The sequence below is a fragment of the Scardinius erythrophthalmus genome (genome assembly GCF_964197995.2).
Source record: "Scardinius erythrophthalmus genome assembly, chromosome: 4".
NCBI classification, from domain to species: domain Eukaryota; kingdom Metazoa; phylum Chordata; class Actinopteri; order Cypriniformes; family Leuciscidae; genus Scardinius; species Scardinius erythrophthalmus.
In genome coordinates this window covers 10862043-10887784 of record NC_138224.1, presented here as the reverse complement: position 1 = coordinate 10887784, position 25742 = coordinate 10862043, and the positions used below count along the sequence as shown (strand labels likewise).

At 38.8% G+C, this 25742-nt stretch overlaps 2 protein-coding genes across 4 annotated transcripts; one reads left to right on the top strand and one right to left on the bottom strand.

Moving 5' to 3' along the window:
- irf5 (interferon regulatory factor 5) lies at positions 1 to 10365 on the top strand. 2 transcript variants are annotated; one of them, XM_081364325.1, is made up of 10 exons: positions 1 to 261; positions 1800 to 1919; positions 2867 to 2989; positions 3857 to 4043; positions 4128 to 4153; positions 4280 to 4307; positions 4399 to 4830; positions 5593 to 5982; positions 6545 to 6663; positions 9132 to 10365. In XM_081364325.1, exons 2-10 carry the CDS (start codon positions 1869 to 1871, stop codon positions 9318 to 9320), a joined length of 1545 nt encoding a protein of 514 aa, XP_081220451.1. In that variant the 5' UTR covers positions 1 to 261; positions 1800 to 1868; the 3' UTR covers positions 9321 to 10365. The 2 variants fall into 2 exon arrangements, with proteins under 2 accessions (XP_081220451.1, XP_081220450.1); XM_081364324.1 differs by having other exon boundaries at positions 34 to 311.
- Positions 10016 to 23930, bottom strand: tnpo3 (transportin 3). 2 transcript variants are annotated; one of them, XM_081364323.1, is made up of 23 exons: positions 23387 to 23930; positions 21082 to 21282; positions 20773 to 20846; positions 20399 to 20555; positions 19402 to 19545; positions 19140 to 19315; positions 17802 to 17940; positions 17577 to 17723; positions 16401 to 16508; positions 16150 to 16241; positions 15296 to 15435; positions 15014 to 15205; positions 14731 to 14822; positions 14574 to 14650; positions 13824 to 13884; positions 13593 to 13733; positions 13371 to 13487; positions 12907 to 13001; positions 12606 to 12762; positions 12344 to 12511; positions 11891 to 12003; positions 11251 to 11343; positions 10016 to 10821 (listed from the first exon to the last, which is right to left on the bottom strand). In XM_081364323.1, exons 1-22 carry the CDS (start codon positions 23504 to 23506, stop codon positions 11283 to 11285), a joined length of 2772 nt encoding a protein of 923 aa, XP_081220449.1. In that variant the 5' UTR covers positions 23507 to 23930; the 3' UTR covers positions 10016 to 10821; positions 11251 to 11282. The 2 variants fall into 2 exon arrangements, with proteins under 2 accessions (XP_081220449.1, XP_081220448.1); XM_081364322.1 differs by having other exon boundaries at positions 13812 to 13884; positions 23387 to 23889.
- Between the last annotated feature and the right edge of the window lie 1812 nt (positions 23931 to 25742).

Below are 25742 nucleotides of genomic sequence, written 5' to 3'. Positions count from 1 at the left end.
ACAGGGCATGTATGAAAAATCAAACACACACCACTTCCGTTTACATTAGCCCCTGTCATCCGGAAGGGTGGTACCTGTTCTACTTCTGCAAATACGTTTCTGTCGTCTCATGCGAGTAAAAAAACAACAACATGGATATGAGAGAGTCCTCCTGGAGAGCTGTGATCAGTCAGTCCTAGTCCACGGCAATTTGATTAGCTGGAGCCGAGAGGACGAACCGACGCGGATCTGAACCTCACCTGATCTATATGAGCCCGTCAGGTAAACGCTGAACTGAACCCGATTCAAAGTTTGGATACTTTTCACTGCAGGTAAGTGATTTTAGGTTTGTTTAACATGTGCAACATTTACAGAGCATTGATTCTGGATGGTTTTGTCGTATAAAATGTGGTTTAAGAAGCTCTCGGCGCATGTTATTTTTGGACAGGTGGGAATGAAATGGGCGTTTTGGCAACATTGTGGTTTCTTGAGTAATTGGCTATGTGTGTCTTTTGTGTATTTGCATGTTACTAACTTTAAAAGCATAATATTAGTCAATATCCAACCCTTATCTTTTGCTTGTACTTTGAAACCAAAGCTATTTAAAGTTTTATTTGCATACATTTTACCTCGTTACTAAAATCTAAAAACAGAAAATAGGTTATATAAATAATAATTTAAAAGAAATAAATTATTATTTTAGGAAGGAAATGACGTGACAATGTATTACGTTGAATTTATTTTTTATTTAAATATCTGAAAAGAAAGTGGGTGAATTCTAAAAAAATTGCTTTAACTGCTGACAGTATCTAATAGAATTATCTCTATTTAATGTTTTGCCTTAATTTAACTTAAATGTTGAGACACACATTGTTGCTTTTAGCAATATCTCATAGCATAAACATAATTTATTTGACTCTAAATAGTTCCTTTTTTAAAAATAAGCTTATAAAAATAGCTTTTTGGGGGACCTTCATTGTTAACCCTATTATATGCTCGAAAAGTGGAGAACTGGGTTCGTTACCTATAGAGATAACACCGTGCAATGGAGAGTTAAAGGAACTTAACTGGAGAACACTGAACAGATTTTCTTTATTTAGGAACTTCACCTACTTCTCTATCCTACACCAAAATAAAAATTACTCTTTTAGTATTTGGTTAATAATTGTTCCTCATCAATTCACAATGAATGGATTTGGTAGTATTTAGAACTTCCTTTAGGGGAGTGCAATATCAGGACACTTTTTAACACTCATTGAAAAAGCTCACATGAAGTCTCATGACTGTCAGTGTGTTTAATAAGAAATGGCCTTAAGTTTCACAGCCTCTTTTTCATTTCTGCATAAGTCAGATACACAGCTATCACAACAACACCTTGGCCTTTTCACCCGTATAGAAGCAAACTGCGCTAATGGTGGCGTTCGATTTTGGCTGTTATTGTGCTCAGTCATGTTGCCGTTTATTTACAGAGGTAACATGACCTCCCTTCAACTGAGCTTTTAAAAAAACTAAATACCCACATCCCACATGCTTTCTGTTTTCCCACGAGCACCTGCTTTTATAGCAGCAATTTGAGGACTTGGCAGAGGCCTGAAGGCTCACGTCTTGTCACATTTGTCATTGTGCTGCTTTTGTGCTAAAGATTTATTCGACTTATTGCCATAAAATTGCCCTAATTTTTCAGCTTGTCCATCTCAGCATTCTTTGGTTGTGCCAACTTTGCAGATTCAACTTTTAATTTCCTCTGATAGTTGCCAACTTTCAGACTAAATCATGCCAACTATGTAACTATTCCCTTTTTTTTATTTTTTTTGACCCAGTGCTATAATTGCTGACCAAAATAAGTGTTCACATTACCACCTCCTCCGACCCCCTCGTTCTCCAGCACCATGAGTGGTCAACCACGGAGGATTCGTCTGAAGCCATGGCTGCTGGCACAGGTGAATTGTGATCTATTAATCACTTTGTAAGCTAAAAATTATAATCCTGGCATCATTTACTTACCCTCATGTCATTCCAAACCTGTATGACTTTCTTATGTGGAACATTTAACAATACAATTAAAGTGAACGATGACCAGGTAAAGCTCTATACATGCACATAAAGCACCATGAATGTAGTTCTAATGACTCTTATTATGCCATTTGCATTTATTCTCACGTCAGATGACCAGTCATGACACAGCGGTTTTTAAATATGTGCATACGCAAATGATATGAGTTCTACAGCAGAGGGTACGTTTTTCAGTGGATAACGACTTAAATTTCAGTCTTTTCCTCAGATGACATCAGAAACAGTATATAGCGCAAAAGTTGGACTACTTTGACACCTATAATTTGTTTTAAAGGTGTGTATTTGCAGAATTGTGAAATCCAGTAAAGTCAATAGGAATCCACGCAATTGAGATTTTCTCTTGAGGACTAAAGGTTTCCCCACGCAGAGTTCGCAACACTCTGAATTCATTTTTTTTAGCCTTTGAAAGTTCCTGAAATTTTGCTAAATTTCATTTATTGCTAAACCCCACCAAAATGGGTATTTTTGTCTCTTTTTCTTTTTTACTTAAAAGTCTCTCTAGTCACTGTATGCTTTCTATGTAACGTTAATTTGTGAGCTAAGTAAATGAAAAAAAATTGTCATAGAATAGTTTAACCATATTTCCAAACCAACAAAGAGATTCATAAAACCACACTGGGGATGTACCATACCCCTGTTTCAAACACTTGCTTCAATGCTTCAAAAAGATTGGAAAGGTATCGGTGTCCGGTTGCCATCTTGCTTTCACCCATCCAGCACTTCCAGATATCAGCATCTAAAATGGAGAAATTTGAAATCTTAACATCCTGAGTAAGTTCTACATTTGTAAAGTAAACCTTTCTCACTCCACCAGATTAACAGTGGGAAATACCCAGGACTGCACTGGCTCAATCAAGAGCGCAGACTGTTCCGGATCCCATGGAGACACGCCACCCGTCATATGCCTACCCTGGAAGAGGAGAACACTATATTTAAGGTGAATCATATGGTTTTTTGCGTCACCCGTGCTGTTTTTATAACCCTTTTTGTGGATGTTGCAATAGTATTTTTACCCATAATATGAGCTTCAATCCAACACCAACCCAAGATTGTCACCTGGATGCTAAGGGTACATTCTTTGTCACAATCCTCATTCTGTTCTAAAGTTAGAACTAGGGGGGAATTTTGGGCTGCTTTAGAGTTTCAATATACTGAAATGCCTACTAGTTTCACTTTTCAGAATTTATAACAGAAAATGATTGAAACCGCTGTCCTCACATGCTTTTAAAAACAATGTCTACTGCAGAACATTGAACTCTTAAATGTCTGTATTTACAAGTTCTAGTGATGTGTTCAAAGATAGGCTTTTTAGTACTTTTGAAACCAATCTTTTTGAGAACTAAAAATGGAGTTTCAATTCCACTTGACTTAACTGCAGCAAGATTTTAAGAGGAAGTCATGAAAAGTTTAGAACCTTGAGGTTAAAGGCCCTGTGAAAGCAAAATTAGAGTTTTCTTGGCGGTTTTGTTGCGTCTTTATGCATAGTGTATTAACAAACTCCACAATTAGCAGGGATAAGCTTTAAAATCAACAGATTTAGTCTTTCTGGAAACAGACCAAATATATTGACTCGTCTTGCACTATGCAAATTTTTGCCATTGTTTTGTCTAAAGATGCACACCAGTAATGCATTTTTCAAGGCACATTTATAAAAGCTACTTAAATATCCTAATTTAACCAACCAAGGCCTAATCTAAGCCCTGTCTGTGAAACCAGGCCATTGTCTATTTAAAAAAAGAAAGGGACAAGACATGTCTAGACATTTCCCATTAGCATCCCTTCATTCACTCATTTTGCTCTGCAGGCTTGGGCTCTGGAAACAGGCAAGTACCAGGAAGGAGTAGATGAGCCAGATCCAGCAAAATGGAAGGCTAACCTCCGCTGTGCACTTAACAAAAGCCGAGAGTTCGGACTCCACTATGATGGCACTAAGGACACCCCCGTCCAGCCTTATAAGATCTATGAGGTGTGCGACCAGTCAGTCAATGGAGGTAAAGACCCGGAACGCATGCCTAGTCAGTGAGGGATAACAAATGGATGAGCCAATAAATCATCTCTTCTTTTGTTGATTTTAGATGCTGGAGAGGATGAGGAAGAAGAGGTAAGTGCTGAAGAGTATGGAGCGTGCATGAATAGCTTGAATAACTGTTGAAATAAATAAATGGTAAAATCAACTTGATTTTTGCCACTTTCCTCATATAGTAATTGATTTTTTTTTGCATTTCAGCTGCAAAACTTTGTCAAACTCTCCATTGGTAAGATTTCGTCAAAGTAGATGTTATTTGGGAAAAAAAATGTAAATACTATAATTCTAAAACTAAAAAATATAATTATATTTTCCGATAGACCCTTCCAGCTACTCAGCATATCCTCCTAGAGTTGACGTTCCGTTCAGATCTTCTGTTGGCGATGGCTATAATACTGCCCACCATAACCCTCAAATGAACCTTTTAGGAGAAATTATCCATAATAACCCCAACGGAGGTGCTCCTATGACCACTCATCTTGCCCAGCCCGGCACAGGACCTCCTGAATTTTCCAGTCACAGTGCAATCAAAATTGAGCAGGGATCATATCCCGTTCATGGTGGAGGACTCTCGAATGGTATGGAAATGGGGTCTGGAGTCATTCCGCCTCCTGTTCTTCAGGATGTAGTCTCTCATTCTGTTGGCCCTCCAACCATAGTGGACACCCCAATGCAAGAGGTGCCATCTCAAGCGGAGAACCAAATTCATCCCTGCATCTCAGAGCTGCTGAGCAGTCCACACATGTTGCCCTGTAAGCCTCTAATGCCTTGTTATTCTGGATTAATGTTGCAATTTATGATGAAGACATGCCTAAATCTCAGAAATAGTCTAGACCCACCCTCTTATTTTTGAGTAATGCTGATGATAAATGACTTGGCAAGAGGCGTGCATAGAGGCACAACGTGTGGTGCACACCTAGGCTGTATTACCAAAATTGAATTTGTTAGACTGAGAATCTTTTATTTAAGAAATACTTGATCCAAAAAAACGAAAGGTCTGTCATCATACACCCTCATGTCATTTTAAAGACCACAAAAGGAGAATTTTAGGCTGGATGTTCATGCTGCTCTTTTCCATACAATGTAAGTTAATGGTGACCAAAATGACAAAAAGTCATTGCTATTTAATGATGTGCATTTTCAATTTTGGCACATCATGGTTGGTTACAATGATGTTTGGCATCATTGATGTCAAACCTGGCCTAACACTTTGTGTTTATTAAATTTAATATCTGTTGTGTTTGTTAAATTTGTGAGCTGTTAAGAAAATTATCAGTGATTAATATAAAGTTTTATTTGTTTCTCACACAAACCTTACATATGGCTCCAGAAGACTTGGAAGTCATACGGACCACTTTTACAATTCCAAATCCAATTGGAATTATTGCCATTCATTTTAATTTATGGAAAAGAGCAGCATCAACATTCTTCTAAACATCTTTTGCGCTCCACAAAAGAAAAGAAAACCAAGAAGTGAATGATGATAAAATGGTCATTTTCTTTTTCTCTTCTAGTAACTGATCTGGATATCAAGTTCCAATACAGGGGTCGGACAGCTGGTTCTTTGACTGTCAGTAACCCTCAGGGTTGTAGACTTTACTACGGTAACCTGGCACCCACACCAGAGCAGGTGGAGCTGTTCGGTCCAGTCACGCTTCAGCAGGTACTGTTTCCAGGAACCGCTGAGATCCCGAACGAAAAGCAGAGGTTCTACACCGATCATCTGCTGGATGTGATGGACCGAGGGCTGATTTTGGAGATCAGGGGACAAGATATCTATGCCATCAGGTTGTGCCAGTGTAAAGTGTTCTGGTCTGGGCCAGGTGTGCCTGAGCAGGGGCCGCCCAATCCAATGGAAAGAGAGATGAAGATAAGGGTCTTCAGTCTGAACAACTTCCTTCAGGGTAAGAGTAACCAGTTTTGGATTTTAATGATCATGATGTCAAATGTATTGTGACTGCATAACAGCAATAACAAACAATTGAGCATATATTAATTCCAACCCAATGTTACAATTGGCAACCTCTGGATTTTATGTGAGCCTCAAGTTTGGAAGAATCATAGTGGAAGTAATATTGATCAGACTAAATTATTCATTTTGAATATTGACACATTGTATGTACTGTTGATGAAGAATAGCTATAAAACTTGATGCATGTAAAAACTGAGGCGACAAAATTCACACTCATTCTCTATGGCAGCACAAGATTGACAAAACACATAAACTGCCAATTCAACACCCTTTGCTCTTCATTTTGTTGCACTTGTGCTACAGACGCTTCCTGTCTTTGGTGGGAAGTGAAAAAGAGAAAACATGAAATTGCCCAACATTTTATACAGTATATGTAAAAAATAATTTCCAAACTCGTGCATGACCTTCACAGGAGGCACCAACTATGCATGTGACCAACTGAAATCATTGTGTTGATTTGATATGTGATAATTCAGTGTTTTTTTCCCCCTCAGGTCTCATTTTGTATCAGAAAGGGGAGGCACCAACTCCACCACCCTTTGAGATCTACTTCTGCTTCGGTGAGGACTGGCCAGACAGAAAGCCCAAGGAGAAAAAGCTCATCATTGTCCAGGTGTGAAGATGAAATCCATGTTTGTTGGTTTCATTTGGAGTGTGAAGACGCTAGTCATTTATTTATGCAGGATGGTGTACAAGGCTTTGCTGTATTGTCAAATTGAGTTAGCAATGACGGACGCCATACGCTGATTTCACGCAGCCGTTATTTTGAAATCGAAAGCGAGGCTCCGGTGGGAAGAAAACCGGAAGTGTCGCCTTTAATCACATGAGTGTCGTGAATGCGATGGCGTATTGTTGTGTTTAATGATGTTGTGTCAATTCTAAAACTGTACATACATTTCTTTTATACTTTAGACTATATACAGTGAAATTCATTTATAAATATATTTTTTTATATAATTCAGAAAGTAAAAAAAGAAGCAGGAATGAACTATATACATATCCTATATTGATTATTAACATCCAATAGTGTAAATCGCGGCAGCAGCTTCAGGTTGGTAGTCCAAAGGCATTGTTGTTTATCTTTACTTCCGGGGTTTTTCCCACCGGAGCCTCACTTTCGATTTCAAAATGGCGGCTGCGTGAATATATATATATATATATATAATGCATTTTATAGTGCATTTTATAGTGCATTTTATCCAATCAGCATCCAGGACTGGTGCAGTGTTTTATAATTTAACATTCTTCAAACTTAGCAAAACCATGATATATTGCTAAAGTGTGCAGCATTGTTTTCACGTTTCACGTCATAGCTGTTATTTTTGTGCATTTAAGACAATCAACATTGTCATAGCGCTTATTATATAGTGTCTATTAGCCAATCAACATCCAGAACCACAACTATGTTTTCTAATTTAACAACATACTGTCAAACCTAGCATAGATTACTATGTCAATTTTCACACACACACAAAAAAAAAACCAGCATCTGGGTCATTCTATGAAAATGGTGGCTTTTTGAACAGACAACTTTTTAAAAATGTAATTCTTTTTTTATACCAAAACTTATAGTCAGATAATAGTTAACCTCTTAAAATTATAAATCAACTTAAATGACAGCTTAATGTATTTTTTATATTTTTACTACATTACATTAAAAAATGCTTGTGCTGCTTTTTTGTCACTGGTGTTACCTATATTTTAGATGACAATTCAGGCTTCCCAGAATGTAATTTGACTATTTAATTTGCATACATAATCAAAGACAGAAAAATTTAATGTAATATTAAGAAACTGTCTTGATTAGTAATAATTTACTTTAAACAGGCATGTGTAAAGTTCTATTGTGTGACATTTTTCTATTTCTACCATTGTGTTTTTTGTTGTAACATTAGAAATAATTGAGGTTGAGTGATCAAAATTGAATGATCATATCCTTATAATGCTTACTAATGAATGCAGCAACAGTTAGGTAGATACAAAAAAACATATTCTATGAAACTGTGAACTTAGAATGCCAGAAAACCAATATGCCATGTGGCGGTAACACCAGACGCAATGTAACACCAGTGACGCAATGTAACACCAGTGACGCAAAGTGAAACCAATGACAAAACATAAGATTTTTTCAAACAATTTTTTATACATTTATTATGAAATGCTAACAAGTCTTTATTAATATAATTGTTGAGGCTTTTATGAAACCTTATGTTGAGAAAAAAGTTAGTGGTGTTATTGATTGTCACTGGTGTTATTGTCATGTCACTGGTGTTACCAGCAGCAACAGTAACACCAGTGACGATAACACCAGTGACAAATCTGCAGACAAAATGGCATATCTAAGATGGCGGCCACAGTAGCTCAAACCACACTTCTTAAATTGTAAATAAATCACTTAATCATGCAATTTGAAAAAATATATTTATAAAATTTCATTTCCCCTTACTATAAACTGTAGAACACCAGTGACACATCTTAAGGCCTCGCATGAAATTATCAAATTATTTATCAAATTGCTAAAAGATGAAGAGAGAGTGCACACTCACCATGTGCTTTTCAAAACAGCCACGCCTACAATAGACCTTTGACCCAGAAAGAAGTTGGCAAGGATGTTGATTTTTTTCAAAGTGGTGGTTTTTATAAATTGTAACACCAGTGACATGAAATTGAGGGACAGGTATTCCCTGTAAATTATTTATAATATTTAGTTGATATTTTAGTTTAAGTAGTCCACTAAATAACTATACTACTTCCCTTTGTATTATGACATTTAAAGGGGGAGAAAAATATATTTTTTAACTCAAAATATGTCACTAAACCACGACTCCTGACCCGAGGGACAAGCCAATTTCATGGAACTGACCGTGTTCTACAATATATATAAAAAATGGTTTGCAATATAACTGTCTTAGATATGTTTTATTAACAATAAAACACTTAAATTAAAACAAAAAACATATTTTGTGTCATTATCTGACACTTAAGTGTTTTTCCTGGTGGTTGAGGCCGGGACAGGAAAGCCACCATTTTCGTAGAATGACCCATCTTATTGAAAGTTTATGCTGTCATTTTTTTTCCTAGGTTGTTCCAGTTGTTGCAAGAATCCTTACCGAGATGTTTTCAGGCGAGCTTTCGTGGTCCACAGACAGCATTCGGCTGCAGATCTCCAACCCCGACTTGAAAGACCAGACGGTGGAGCAGTTCAAAGAGCTCCATAGACTGTTGCAGAGTCAAAACACACACCCAAACTGGCCTCAGAACATCCACTAACTGAAAGAGGAACCCATGTTTCCATTACCTTCACCATCTTGTTCATTGCTTGCTCAAAATTGGAGGTCCTTTCAGCACCTTTGAACACTGGAATATATAGGTGCCTTCACCATTGGACCAGACCTCTTGGCATTTTTTTTTTCCCTGATATTTTTTTCTTTTTCTATGTCTTGGTTAACTTGTCTTTTAAAATGTTAGATTTCAATAAATACCATTGCAGTATTTTAAATGGTTGCTGGAATGATCAGGTTACCACTGTATGATTCACCCAATGAACATTTGAGCGTCTACTCGACGTTAGCACAACCTTCAATAAGCTGTCACTCATAGATTTAAGACTCAGTTCATGCAAGTTCCTTGCAGACATTACACGAGCAGGCGGATAACATCTGCTGACCTCATCCTATAAGGTCCGTGCCAGTAACATGAACCTGTCGGACTTGAACGGATATGACTACGTACTTGACTACTTGCGCTCATTCAGCAAATGGGATGCGAGAGGAGTGACCTGATGGTTTACACGTGCAATTGTGAAGAAACGCATGATTGTAGGGCCTTATACAATAGAAGAGGGTTCAATTTACTCTGTGACTCAGAAAACAAGACCTAAAGGGCCGATGTAATCTGGTCTAACAGGTTCCAAGAGCTGCAGAAAAAGTGTAAATCAGAAAAGGAAAAGATACTCAAGACAAATATTAGTTTGTTCCTCACAATGTTGGATTTTATTTCACGCTCCTAAGATGATCTCAGAGTCTCTTGAGATATGCCAACATAGCGAAAGAACAAAAAAAAAAAAAAAGCACCTGCCAGTCAGTTCCCTCCATAATTTACAGCATAACCTGTACGGATAAAATCCCAGCCAACTTTAAAAAGATCAAGGGTGACACCAACTCTCCCAAGATTCTCCCCTTTGCAAATGTCCCACAGGCGCAGGCTGCTGCTGTGACAATCTTTAGTTTGGTAATCATTTGTATGGCACTGGCAGCAAAGCCATGTCTTGATCTCTAAACACACGTCCATGAAAATAAATCTCCATTTTGTTTTTAAAAACGTACAAGTCTTTTTTAACGATGCATTATGATTTGCAACCAGGCACATCCTTATTTGTTTTTTTTTTTGTTTTTTTGTTTTTTTGATGGATCCCCAAAAATCCGACTGATGCAGACGTTGAAATGGGTGTATACGTTTCAATGTCCATTCGATGGCCCACCCCCTCTCAAGACGACGATGTCCCTTCCGGAAACCCCCCTCTCTCGCTGCAGTTGGCATCGGTGTGCTTGGAGGGGTGAAAGGGAGGGATGGGGCTGCGGTCTTGAGACACCCACAAGGCAATTTGCTTTTCCTGAAACCCTGCCACGCCAAAGCTCCAATCGGTTGGCTTTCCCATGGTGCCAAGTCCCACAAATCCTTCATGCAAGAGTTCCCTTTAGTTTATCAACAGTGGTCATCATGGCTGCCTTTGCCACTTCCTCCAAATGTTAGCAAAACAAAAAAATCTGACCTGCAGAGGAAAAGAGAGAATTTTATACTAATTTTATAATTGACAGGGTTCCCACAACTCTGACCAATGAATTTACAAGACTTTTCCATTGTAAAATAAGTTATTTTTTGGTCTGATTGCGTGGAAAAAGAGAGATTGGAGTATTTATGTTCATTTAAAATGTAGTTTAAAATCATTTACAAACATAAGAATGAGATAAGAAAAGTCTCAGTAGAAATGTATTATTCAAAAACTTCAATACATCTTATTTAAATTAATTGATTTAATTATTTAGATAAGTAAATATATTTTATTTCCTGAAAAAAAATTCCCTGTTACACAATGAGACAGATTTAATCATCATTTAGATAAGTAAATGTATTTTATTTCCTGAAAAATATTCCCCTGTTGCACAATGAGACAAATTATGTTTTAATATGCTTCTCTCACCTGGTCTTGCAGCATCAGCAGGCAAAAGACAGCTATCGGTACAGCCTTGTAAACTCTCTTATCGCCCAACAAACCTGTTTACATTCCTCTGCACTGGGGGTAGAGAGAACAAATTAGCATCAATTTCCAACAAACTACTGAACAATAAGTTGGCCTATTATTACTAAATCACAGAACAAACACAGAGACAGGATGGGCGAGCAACGCAACGGCACTGCATCAGTCTGGCGTGGTTTGGACTTTCCAAAAAAGGCTGTGACTCATTCTGCGCTGTCAGAATATGTATTTGGCATCTGTGCATGACACCACGCTGGGAGGCTCCTCGTTTCTCAGGTCAAGACTTGCTGAAGTATGAGATGCTTCACCCTCCTGGACGACTGGTTATGGGTACTTGTTTAGGCTTGCCATGCCGCGCTAATCGCAGGGAAAACTGAATGTGCACCAGCTTGCAATACCTCAAAAGACAAATGCTGCCTGTAATCTACACTGATGAGCACTATTACTTTTTATTGTAGACAAAAGCACTTTTTAATTGAATTTAAATTGAACAGGCCAATTTCTTTCGGGAGTGTAATGCAATTATCCTAATGCCAGTGCTGTTAACGAAGGCTCAGGTGACGGCAGACACAGACAAACTCACCTTGTGACCTGCTTATGGAAGTCTGTGAGCTGCTTGTGTGTGACTGATACAGCGCCTCCTGCTGTTTCTTTTGGAAGACCCTTCAGTGCGGTTTCCAGCCAGCGACAAAACGTCTAGACACAAATAAACGTTTAATTTTTTCTTAAAAAAGTAGAAAAACATCTTGTGATTATCATAAAAAATACAATTAAAAGAAAAGGAAATTAAGGAATTAAAATAAGATGCAATTCAGCCACACATTTTATTCTGGGTGATGAGAAAAGCACTGATAAACTTATTTTAATAATATAATATAAAAAAAAAAAACCCGATTTAAATACAAGACCACTTGTCTGCTTGAATGCAATGCAAGTCGCTTTACATAAAAGCAGCAGCCAAATTTAATTTAATTATGAATCTGTATTTGAGCAATGTTCAAAACGCGGTGTGTGTTCCAAAAGGTTGAAAACATACCGGCCGATCAAAGAGCATGATCTCCCAGAGTACCTCCGCCACATCAGGCAGAGTGTAAGGCGGCAGGCAGAAACAGCAGGTGTTGATCAGCTGAGTCACTAGCTGCAGCCCGTGCTGCTCCATCGCCTGGCCAATCAGACGCTTTCGCACCTCAAAGTCATCCTCATGCTGAAGGAGAGGAAAATCAGTTATGTGCAATGAATGAACAGGAACGACAATGTAATACACAAGGTCTTTCGATTAGTTCGACAGTGCCACTTACGTCATTGGATACCCCTGTGTGAATGAGGTCTCTGATGAACTTCATAACGCTGCAGTTGGCATCTCGATGGTCCAGGGTGGTGGCAGCGATGGCACACTGGATGATGTGGATGATAATATTGCTGCTCAGCAACGTGACCGGACTGCGCTGGACAAACCTGAAATAATGAGAGAAAATAGGTGCATTTCTTAATGTACGTTATTTTGGTGTGACAAGTCACTTATTTTGGGCTTGTTTTATTATTTCAGGTCGCTTGTTTTTCTAACACTTCTGCAGAAGTACAAAAACACAAAATTGGTACCTTGTGGCGAGTCTAAAAAGATCATCCACTGTGTCCGGGTGATTGCGCAGTCCATTAGGCTGTTCTAACAGCTGGAAAGTCGGCATACAGAGAGCCTGCAAGGGTGAGAGATAGAGCCACTGATCAATAACACACGTCATAAACATCATCTCATCGCAGCACAAGACAAATGAGAACAGCATTCTGTCTGTGCCGTCATGACGTCTTTGCTCGCTTTAATCACTTTTGCTCTTATTATTGGGCACTGACTTGTTTGCTAAACTGAACAGCCAATCAGAGGGATCTCTCTCTCACAGACGGCCCGACGCTGATTCTACATGTTGAATCGACCAAAAAAAACTCTGACAACATCCAACTAGAGCCAACGGTGCGGAACACACCGAAAAAAGTAATTCGGCCAACTGTCGGCTTGGTGTGTCCCTGGCTTATAGGTTGTTAGACTGGAGTATGTTTGTGTGCGTTACCTGTAGCATATCCAAAAGGCCTTGTCTACATCCTTCCTCCATGCCATACTCGTCCACTAGAATACTGCCCAGGTACAGGAAACAGGAGTGAGGGTACACCTGGTATACACTCACCATCTAAAACACACACAAAAAAAGACATCTTTAGGACCTACACCAGCTCTATATTCCAAAAACACAGATACAGATCAGAGGACATTCATTTTTAGGGCACAAACACACCTGGGTAACGAGTGGCTGTAATAGGGAAGCAGAGCCTTTGCCAACGCAACGCACTGCAAACCTCAGGCAACGGCAGCAGCGCTCCACTATCCGGTTATCACCCTGATGGGCGTTCAACGTCTCTGACAACACTGGCCAGATCTACAACAAAGAACAGAGATGAGGATCAGAAAGAAACTACTATAAAGACAGACTTAAATAATGTATCAGTTAACGCACATGTAAGGGTACCTCTTGAATGACTTTCTGGCAGGGGTGTGTTTGTCCATTCTCTACTATGGGGTTTGTGTGTCTATTGGAGAATAATAACCATAAAAAAAATGCTTTCACAACAAATTTCACTCGTTTAATGTGATGTTTTCAGAAAGAAAAATAACATTTAAAGGGAAATAATGGATTTTTATTCATTAATTCTAACGAAAGACACTTTTCTTCACAATAACATCGATGCACAGATAAACTGTGCAAATTAAGAGCAAAAAAAAAATAGTGTAGAATTCAGATGCTGTACCATTTAATATACACTTTATATAAAACTTTTTATTAATGTACACTTTAACCAATTATCGGCAACAAAGGCAAATTCTACACCTGATTGTATCATTTTCTGAAGTCTCAAAGCCATGATACAAGGATTATTTTTGTTTGTTTTTAACACCACGACAGCTTCTATGGATTAATTTTTCATGGCAAAATCCAGGTTTAAATATTAAAATTAATAGTAAAAATAAACTAATAAAAACAAAAACCAGACAAACCAATCAAATCAAACAATCATTCAATAACCAAACAAATAATAATAACAATACAAACAAATCCATGTATACCTTAAACCATTAAAAACCTTAAAATCATTTTCAACAGTGTTAGTAGAAACCATGATTTTCTCAAAGGACTAGAAATAGTCACAATCCAATAAAACATTTCACAAACAGTGAGCTCCGGCATAAAGCACACTGATGGAGAGGTTGAGAGTCTAACCTGAAGATAACAGCCAGTCTGTCCAGCCACACGGTGGGGTCTGATGACTTCCCACTGCTGGAGTCCTGAGCCAGCAGCTGGACACAAATACAACACATTACTTTATTGAGTTCAACACAGACAGTAGACATACAGACCAGTGTCACGAGCATCTAACCTTCTTCAGTGCCATGACCTGAACTGCACACAAATCGCTCAGACACTCTGCGATCTTCTCCAGGGGGAGTCGGGCCAACACCAGCGCCGTGCCTGAAGTAAACCAATCACACCACTTAAACAAAACCAGCCATACAACAAGGGCATGACTAAGACTAACAGAAAAGCGTAGAACGCTACTTAAATGTGAACCGTTTGGAAAACCAGCTAATAATCAATCAAGGAATAACAAAAAAAAAAAAACACTACAATTAACATCTCTGAAGTGTAAAAGGGCACCTCACCTTTCAGCAGGCCAACGGCAGCATCCGTCGACAGGGCAAAGGAGTCGAGAGAGCGGGCGATGTCCAGCAGGCCCTGGAAGTGCTGCGCCATGTGGTCTCGACACACCGAGCAGATGTTGTGAATGGCTTTAGCTGCCACAGAGGCCAACGGCTTCTCCCGCAAACCCTTCATCAGGAAGTTCAAAACAGGATCTGCCAACCCAATACATACATCATGAACACACAGAGAGAAACAAAACATCCCGCAGGTGAAGATCAACCGGACTCTTTTGTGACAGTCACCTAGCATGCAAGGGTTCCGGTCGATCACTTCGCTCATTTCTCCAACCAGCTCAATGCTGGTGTAGCGGACAGCAAGATGGACGGTCTCGGGAAGCAATACTATCTGCTCCAGCACCTCCGTTAGGGTGGGATTGTTTTCACTAGGAACGAGCAGAGGGAGACATTTTAGCGTTACAAACACTAACATTAAGTTTCATGTACTACAGATTAACCAGTTTGAAAAAGTGTTTTGGACAAATGACTAAGGCTGGGTAAAAATACAGATTTCATGATTAATTGCAATCTTCATTTGAACGATCATGCAAATTATGGCTTTCTAGTGAGTTGTCTTCAAGGGATGCACGCAAAAACAAACATTTAACTTAACAAGACTCTCAAAATGATTCATGAACAAATGACTCATAAGGAACTGTTCTTTAAAAATTCATCAATAAAACACAGCACAACCAGTGTAGCCTGATTACTGAAACAAAAGCAGATTCTTTAGAAGAATAACTCAAAAAGACATGTTACTTATCTTATCTTATCAAATAAAAAGCAAATAGAGAGCTTGTGAATCAAGATCTAAATGAATCAACAAATCTGTATCAATTCAATTCCCAGCCCTACAAATGACAAGAATTTATTTTATCATGTTGCTTCACTTAGTACCATTTTAGCTTTAAAACACAGGACAATAAGATACTGATCAGATCAGATTATTTTATTTAATGCCATGTCAGCACTCAAAGCTATTTTATAAGATACTGAAATATATATAATCTCCCAATATATTACTCAACGCTTGTGCTTTAAGGACTACACCAGCCGCAGGAAAATGAAGCTGCTGAGTCATGACTGAAAGTGATACTCACGGATCGACACTCTTAGCTATGGAAGCCATGATGAACAGAACAGCCTCAGTTACTTCCCATGGGGGGTTTCCCTCCCTCAGAGTCGAATACAGCTGACGAGAGGACACAAAGTGTTTATAAAAAGAATAGTTAACTTAGATTGAAAATTCCCTCGTTTCTCAGGAAACCATGCTAAATTATACATCACTTTGGGTTCTTTACCACAAATCATTTTCACTTTATGTTTCTATTCTTGAAACTATGAATTCTACCTGTGAGAAACACTCCATGGAGCCGACTAGGAAAATCACATCTTTCACAAGATCAGACACTCTCATCCTGAACTCCCCAAAATCATCAGTGTCCTCTGGGACTCCCTCCTGTACAGGAAACACAAAATAAGAAATTAAGTAAAAAAAACAAAAACAAATTATTACACATGCTAGAAGCCATCAACAGCCAAGTTTCCATCCACTGGAATGTGTGTTAAAAAGATTGCGAAATTTGCTTTCTCCAGCCTGTTTCCATCTAATTGGCCTCTTAACCGATAATATGGTGTGCGTAATGACGTCATCCCTAAAAAAAACACATTGTTGCTTAAGTTTTATTGTAAAGCTAAAAAAAATCTTTAACTTTTCTTTTTGTCAGCTTTGGAAACTCCAACAGCCTTCCTTCGTTTGACAGATGCCAGAATCTGACAGATTTTTATTTTTGATGAGCTGCAGAGATTTTCAAGGCGCTATATTTCCCTCATCCATTTGAAAAAATGTATTACATTATTTATGTAGTTAATGTATTATTTATACATTATTAAATTGTATATGTATACATAAAATTATTTTTATTAACAAGTGTTGTTTTTTCCATACTTTGTTATAAAGACTATTTAGACTATCATCAAGCAATGTTCAAAAACAGGTGCAGTTTTGTATTATTTTTCTGATTAAATGTAGATTGAAAAGAATGCTTGGTAATAGTCTTATTTTTAAAATGGAAACAATAACTCCATATTCCAAATTTGTGCACTGTGTATGTGTCTCTCTCTCTCTCTCTCTCTATAAATAGTTTTTTTTTTAATGCGCCTTTGAACTACAGAGAAACGGTTCTTTAGGGGGAGCAACGGCACGAACGCAGAAGCTGTATAAGCTAACTCAGTCACGTGAAACCAAATTTGTTTGCGTTAAAGGCCTTTTTCTCAACAAAAAGTTTTTCCAAATTAGTTTTTCATAACATTTGAAGTATCAACCTAGAATTTATGTGCTAAAGTTAAACGGAAAAAAGATTGTCACCATTTGAAACAAAAATCCCGCTAATTAGCATTTCTATCAGCTATATTGGTAAACATTTTGATGCACTAAACCTTTTTTTGGATGGAAACCTGGCTAATGAATGATTTGCGTCTTTCCTGTGAAGAAGCAAGCGAGACGTGGAAAGAGAAGAATGCTCACATGATCCGGGTCAAGTTGGCAGTGGCGGGCGAGACTGTGAAGTAGCCTCTGTATGAACGGCCTGAACACTCTGTGCAGCGCTGGATCGTTCATTTTGTAAAGATGCTCTCCCAGACGGTACCAGAAGTTGAACGAGATCTCAACCACCTGTTGAAGGACACATATACATGCTCACCTGTCATTATGGGTGCAGACGATTGAATACATGTCAGCCTTCACACTCACCTCATACTGGGGATGTCCAGCACAAATAAGCAGCATCTCTAACGTGCGTAGATCTCCCATGCCCTGACCAGGAGTCCTTACTGTCATCTCCAAAAACGTCTCGCACAATTCAGTAAAGATTCGGCAGTAATTTAGCACCCTGTGGTGGAAAAATGCAAGCAAGATCCAAAACCATCCCAAAACCTAGTGAGCTTCCTACTTCAGGTGCATGAATACGCCGCTTTTAATATTACATTATTTTGACCAAATTATAAGGCTTAGTGAGGTTTCTTTCAATGAGAAGGAAAGCTATTAATGCATTGTTTAAATGAAAAAAATCCATCATGGAGGAAGCAGCGAGAGAAATGTTTAATATATTTCCTTACTACCAAATAATATATATATATATATATATATATATATATATATATATATATATATATATTTTTTTTTTTTTTTTTTTTTTTTTTTACTTTTTCATACAAATTCACACAATATTTGTGTGCTATGTATTTTCATGTTTAGAGTATTGCGTAGTTTGAGCTTTTAGCATAGCAACATGCTAACATAAAACTTTTCAAATCAACTCAGTTGAAAATCCCATTTAATGAATTTAGCAATTTGTGATTTTAGCATATCAACCTGGTAACGTCAAACTATATATATATATATGGATCTCTAAGTCAATTGTGAGTCAACTCTCCAGTTTAAAGTAAACTTTTAGCATAGCAACATCTATATTCAAATCAATTCAGCAGAGTCCTCTGCGTTTAGTGCACTGTACAATTTAGCTTTTAGCTTAAAGGCATGCAAAAACCAAGCTCTACTGAAATGAACTGTTAGTCGAGTTTTCAGTTTAATTTAACAAACAATTTGAAATTTTAGCATAGCAACTAGCAAAATCTATTGGAATCAACTGATTCGAGGCTCGCATCATAAGTATTGCACTACTGGAGCTATTAAGCTTAACATGCTAACATCAAACTCTATTGTGAGTCAAATCTCCAGTTTATTTCTAAGTATTTAGCTAATTTGAATATTTAGCATAGCAGCATGTTAATGTCAAACTATATTCAAATTAATTAAGTAGAGTCCTCCATTTAGTAACATGCTAACATCAACTCTATTGAAAACAATTGTGAGTGAAGTCTCCAGTAGGCTTTGCGTGACAAGCACCATTTGTTTTAGCTATTCATGTACACCGTTCAAATTATCACTTGTGATACCATGTGACTCAAAATGCTGCCTCATAAGACATCCATGTAGACAGCATGCAGCTCACTGGGTATGGGAACAGAGCCATTGTGTTCGAGGTCTGCATGAACTGCATACATGGATCATAAACAATGCCATACGTACTTGTCGAGGTCCTCTCGGGCTACGGCCATGTGGTAGGCCGTTTCTAGGGTGAGGACTCCCTGGAAGAGCTGCATGGCCAAGGGCATGTTTATGGCCACGTTCTCAATTGCGTACAGCGCTGAACACACGCAGTCTGACGCCGCCTCGTGCAGGTTTGTAGACGTCTCATCCCTCTGCTGCAATAAAGAGGGGAAAAAATATTTTTAAATATAAGAGAAAGGGAGAAAGGAACTGAATATCAGATTCCATTTGCTGAACTTACCAGCACTTGGAAGAGAATCATCAGCAGTTGATTGTTGGCCATGAAGTTGTTGTCCAGCACTCCTAAATTAAACCAGCTCCCCAAACATCGGAATATCTTGATAAGCATCTTCTCATTATGTCCGGACTTCTCCGCACATGACACCTGATCATGGAAATGCAACAATATTAGCCAAGCTTAGTTTAGAATCAAAAACCATGCATTTAAATCAGAGGTGCCCAATCCTGCTCCTGGAGGGCCACTGTCCGGCAGAGTTTAGCTCCAAACCTAATTTAACACACCTGAACTAGAAAATCAAGGTCTTACTAGGCATATTGGAGACTTTCAGGCAGGTGTGTTGAGGCAAGTTATATCTAAACTCTGCAGGACAGTGGCCCTCAAGGACAGAGTTTGGACACCCCTGATTTAAATGCTAATGCAACATCTAAATCGTTAAAATCATTTGCATGGAGGGAATGATAGCACAGAACAATGGTCGGGCATTATTAAAGGATAATAAAGTAAAAGCGACATATGAAGGGCCTATTGATACTTTGCAGTCACGTGATATCTGGTGGGCAACAAACGCGGTTAGTGCATCCAATTGCACAACAACTATCCGGCATGTCGTGTACGCCTCAAAACACCAACTTTTGTATATTAAAACTGGCAACGTCCTGGCAAGATCCTTGATTAGTTTACTGGTTTTCGTTGCTAGAGAATGACGTTCTTGCCCGCCAGCCAGTACAACTGACGTCACGTGCAAAGTATGGATAGAAGAAATGTTTGTATTCCCTGCAATTGTATTACTGCAAATAAAAAAAGTAAATAGTTGAGCCCTGCATTTTGCTAACAGCTAAAACTGGAGGGATGATGGCATAAAATGATGGTGATTCACGTCTCTTGCATCAGCACCATTACCATTTGGCTATGAACAGACAGGTAAGGCATCTTGTTTAGGTTGGGAAGTGGACAATAAATTATAGAAACTGCTTTGTAGATAGAATAATATCTGCACCAAAAGAGTGACCACTGTGGTAGAGTAGTACGCCAGATCTTCAATGATCTCTGTCCGTCGATTAGCTCCGATCCTCAGAGAGCGGCTATGCACCTCCTCCGGCAGAACTGTGAGTATCTCAATCAGGAAAGGCATAGAGGACACATCATTACTGTACCTGGAAGGAATAAAAATCAAACATTGGGTAGATGATAAAATTTCAAGGTGTGACAATGAACAACTATTTCAAACAATTCTTGTTACACGTTTATTGAGCTCATATTAACTGAGAGACCATTTGTATTATTTGTGCTTCAGGTGATTAAAATCAGTGCTATTAAGTTCATTTTTACAGCCAAGGAAAACCTAATTCTGGCTCTGTAGAAGATTCTTACTTTTCTATGAGGGTGTGAACACAGCCTTTCCACGAGGCCATCTGAAGAGCCAGATCTGCGATTGCCAATGCGAGCTGGGAGAGAGAATGACATTAGAGCACCAGCGTCACTTTCTTAACAGCTCTCAATATGTAACACTACAGTGTGGTCGTGATCGACAGTCCCCATCAACACCTCACGCTCCATGTTCAATATACAAACAGCAGATGTTTAAGGTCATATGACTTGCATTTTGATTCAGCAATCACAGGACACAAATCGTGTGTTTAGCAGACACAACCCCTGGACCGACAGACGCTGGGACGTTACCTGTGTGACGATGATGGGAGACAGGTCTTTGAGGTTCTGGATGTGAGTCAGGAGTGAATCTCTCAGTGCGGTGTGGGTCTCTGGGGGAAGCTCGTAGAACGCCGTCTGGATCTTCATCTTCATCGTCTGGGCTGCGAAGTAACACGATTCCACGTCCTGCTTCAGCTGCAGGAGCTGATCCGAGATCTCCCACGCGTACATCTGAAAGGTTCAGCACAGAAAAACAACTTCAATGAGGAGGTGACAATAACATCTGATGATTTGTCCGTTATGAGACGATCGCCACCCTCATCAATGCATAATTTCTGTTTTAGGATTTTTAATGACTAAATAGGTCTAGAAATTATTACTTTACATCAATAGCCTTGAATAACCTGTATTAACTCATTTTACATATACAATCAGCATTATATCAGCCACCCCACTCTCTTGTTAGTACTATGACCACTGAGTATCAAGTCAGACCAGTAGTATTTTGCATAAACAAGTAAAAGCAAAACTTAAACATCAGATGCGTCACAACAAGATACACAATACTAATGCAAATAAATGCAAATAAATCGAAACATCAGGAACCAGGAACTCATTATGTGTAACCTCATAATATAAAACCTGAAGAGACAGGCTGTCTTGGTAGATAAGCATGTGTGAGGAGCAGGACAATCAACTTAGAGATTGTTTACCCAAACATTTTAATTCTGTCATTAATTACTAACCCTCATGTCAAACTCGTAAGACTTTCGTTCATCTTCAGAACACAACTGATCTTTTGGATGAAATCTGAGAGCTTTGTCCCTCCATTGACAGCTACTCAACTACCACTTTGACGCTTCAAAAAGTTCATAAAGAGAACTTAAAACTAATCCATATGAATAGATCGGTTTAGTCAATTTTATGAAGAGAATGATCGCTTTATATGATGAACAGATTGAATTTAGGCTTTTATTCACATATAAACATTCATCAACTTGTGGTGAACGGAAGCTCAAGCATGTTCGCTTGACGTGCGAGAATCAATGAGGTTTGTTCTTGTGCTTCAAGCAGGTTCGGTTGAGCTTCTGATTGTTCGCTTATCAATGTTTAAATGTGAATTAAATCTGTTTATCATATAAGACGATCAAGTCTCTTGAAATAAAATTGACTAAACCGCTCAATCTCTTTATGAACTGTGGCTGTCAATGGAGGGACAGAAATCACTTACATTTCATCAATAAGATCTTCATTTGTGAACTTCAGAAGATAAAGTCTTACGGGTTTGGAATGACATAAGGGTGGGGGTGAGTAACAATGACAATTGTATTTTGGGTGAACGATTCCTCTACGTGTCAAGGTGAAGCCATGCAATTCATACTATTGACATCATAATATTGTGCCACATGTTGCCGGAGAAGCTGATTCTTACAGAATTGTGAGGTAATTTAGTGTTATGCCACTTTCTTCTGCAAAAAAGCAACATATGTCTTGCAAAATCTCACCCACTGGTTTGTGGTTTGTAATTTTAACACCTTCCATATCATCGATATCACAGTTTGCTGAGGCGGAACTAAGTTAAGAACCGGTAACCCAAAGCAGAAATGGTGAAACGGCAAACTAAGGTGTTTAATGCTGCATAGAGGTGGCATAAATGCATATATACTGGAATTACAATTGCAATATTGATGTTATAACATAAATATTTAAACCAGCCTATGTCTTATGATGCACATGCTCTAGAATAGATAGCCAATTCAGTTTGAATTCAGCCTAGTTTGAACTCAACCTACCATGCCAGTAAACCTGTTTTGGAACATGGTAGCTGGTATTTAGCTGGCATAAGATGTTAAAGCATCTTGGACAAGCAAAAAAAAGAAAGAAAAGAAAATTACTTGTTGGTCATTCCTGTTAATGAGGTGATCAAGCTGGTTTCTAGAACATGGTCAACCAGCTAATGCACAGCTACAAACTCGCTACCATGTTTCAAAACACAACTACCAGCTTTCTAACAGGGCAGTCTAAGTGATAAACTCGATTTCCGCAAGTTATTATGTTTAAAATAACTATTTCCGCAAAACTTGCTGCTTAAATCCACCCATAACTCGACCATCCAACCACAGACAAGCTAGATGGATTTAGCAATGGATACAAATAAACCCCCACAAGAGCCCAAACACATGTGACCACCACCACTTCCCAACACAGCAAATGTTGATGTTTTAAAAAGCTTCATTACGGTCTAAATGGACATTGTTTATAATGGATAGCATATTGTAAATGTTAATTAGTGAGTGAGGGTGCTGTGGCGCAGTAGGCCCGCTAATGAACGCACCGATCTCTGCAGCTCTCCCAGCCAGACCGAGGCGCGCTCCTTGCCGGCAGGGTCCGGGTCGTGATACAGCGCCTGCACGGCCTGGTAAACCAGCGGCAGGGTGGGTTTCCCGCCTTCCATGGCGCTCTTCTGTTTCTAGAGGATGTAGATATGGGATAAATGAAACGGCTTGCGCTTCTCGGAAGGTTGTAGACGCGCAGGTTGACTGTTTATTCGGCCCTCGCGTTCTCCGATCTGGCCGCCATCTCAAGCAGACACAGGGCGCTCCTGTCAAACAAGTCCGTGTGGAAACCGAGGCACAGGAACTATTAATTAGTCCAGACGAGAGCGATTTTATAATAACAACGCGCTCCTCTGACAGTTTTTTAGAAATATATCCACTTACGACAAAGAATACTATAGGTTTAAATGTGTTTTAATGTTTGTGAATTTAGCATATAACGAGGTATTCTTACTACGGCGATAATTTCACTGTAGACACACCCACCGTGAGTGTGACATTCATTCTCATGAAACAGTGACGGAGCAATAAATGTTCCAAATGGGAGTCGTCAGGAATCGATTATGGTTAAATTGTGGGATTATTGTGGGATCGTTTCTGATTCCAAAAGAGCAGAACCAACCAACCAGAAATTAATTTAACAAAATTATTTATTTAGATATGTTTAATTAGTATATTGCATTAAATATAGAAAGGTATGGTTTATATGTTTATTTATTCAGTAAAATACCAATGATTGCAACAAAACCTTTACGGCACTTTATATGAAAAGCAGTCAGTTACTTCTCTGAATTAAGTCTAATAAGTCTTAAGACAAAGGGGTTGGACAATGAAACTGAAACACTGGCCAATATAATGTTGAAGTTTGCACGCCAATTTATACGTGGCCTGGTGGCTAATCTTCACTGATATTACATTCCAATAGTAAGAGCAGAGTGTGCAGGTTGAATTAGCAGAGCTATAGCACAGCTGTACATAAAATAGGCTACTGCAATCACACAACATAGCCTAATGGGAGACATATAAGAGTTCAAAAGTGGACAAATTGTTAGTGCATGTCTTGCTTGCTCATCTGTGACCAGGACAACAAGTCTTTGTGGTGTATCAAGGGCTATGATATCCAGGGTAATGTTGATATACCAACACGTACGAAGAACCACATCTAACAGAAGTACTGTCAACACATAAGGAAGCTGCCTGAAAGGGATGTCCAGGTAGCCTATACTAACCTGGATTGCATCCAAAAAAACATAAAACCAACTAATGCCCAACTCACTGTAGAATTAAATGCGCTCTCCTGTTTCCACCAATACTGTTCGTCGGGAGCTCCACAGTCAATATTTATGGTCAGGCAAATCTTGGGCTGTGGACACAATGTGAAACATCTATTGTTCTCTGATGAGTCCACCATGGGAGTTACGGTGTGGAGAAGCCCCAAAGAGGCTTAAAGGGGTGGTATAATGCCCTTTTCACAAGATGTAAAATAAGTCTTTGATGTCCCCAGAGTGTGTGTGTGTTTTGTACCTCAAAATACCCCACAGATATTTTTATATGACATGTTAAAGTTGTCACTTTTTGAGGGTGAGCAAAAACGCACTGTTTTTGTGTCTGTCCCTTTAAATGCAAATGAGCTGCTGCTCCCGGCACAGGGGGCGGAGCTTCAACAGTTTGTGTCCCTTTACCTCACACAGACATGCACTGGAAATTTCTAAAACCTTTAGCCTTTTATGTTCAAACCGAAGTCAGAAAGATGGAGAGACTCAAGAAGAAGTGACAACATGTAGACATTTCTGAATGGTTAGTTGATGAATTTATGTGGCTTATATAGTTATCTTCTAGTCATTGATTAGCATATTCTGTCTTGATAATCTATAAATCGCATTCCTGGGGGCAGGGTCGACAAATTCTAGGGTCGGTGATGTTACTGTTACAGGAATGTCGTGTAGTCCTTACCAGCTGTTTGTAGTCCTTAAAAAGCATTTTCTTTAAAAGAAAATATCTCCCTTTGCTTTGAACTTTGAGCGTCGTAACTTTGCAGATGTCGTGTATGCTCAAACAGCAACATTACATACTAAATAAAGTTAGAAAAGTGAAATCATATTCAACCACCCCTTTAACACCCGGACTGTTGCAGCCCAGAGTGAAGTACAGGGTGGAACATTGATGGTTTGGCCAGCATCATAACATTCCCTACCTTGCTTGATAGGTATCACTACCGAGTACTACTGAACCATTCTGGAGGACCATGTGGACCTAATGGTTCAAACATTGTACCCTGAAGGAGGGGCCGTGTATCAGTAATGCACCAATACACACAGCAAGACTTGTGAAAGAATGGTTTGATGAATATGAAAG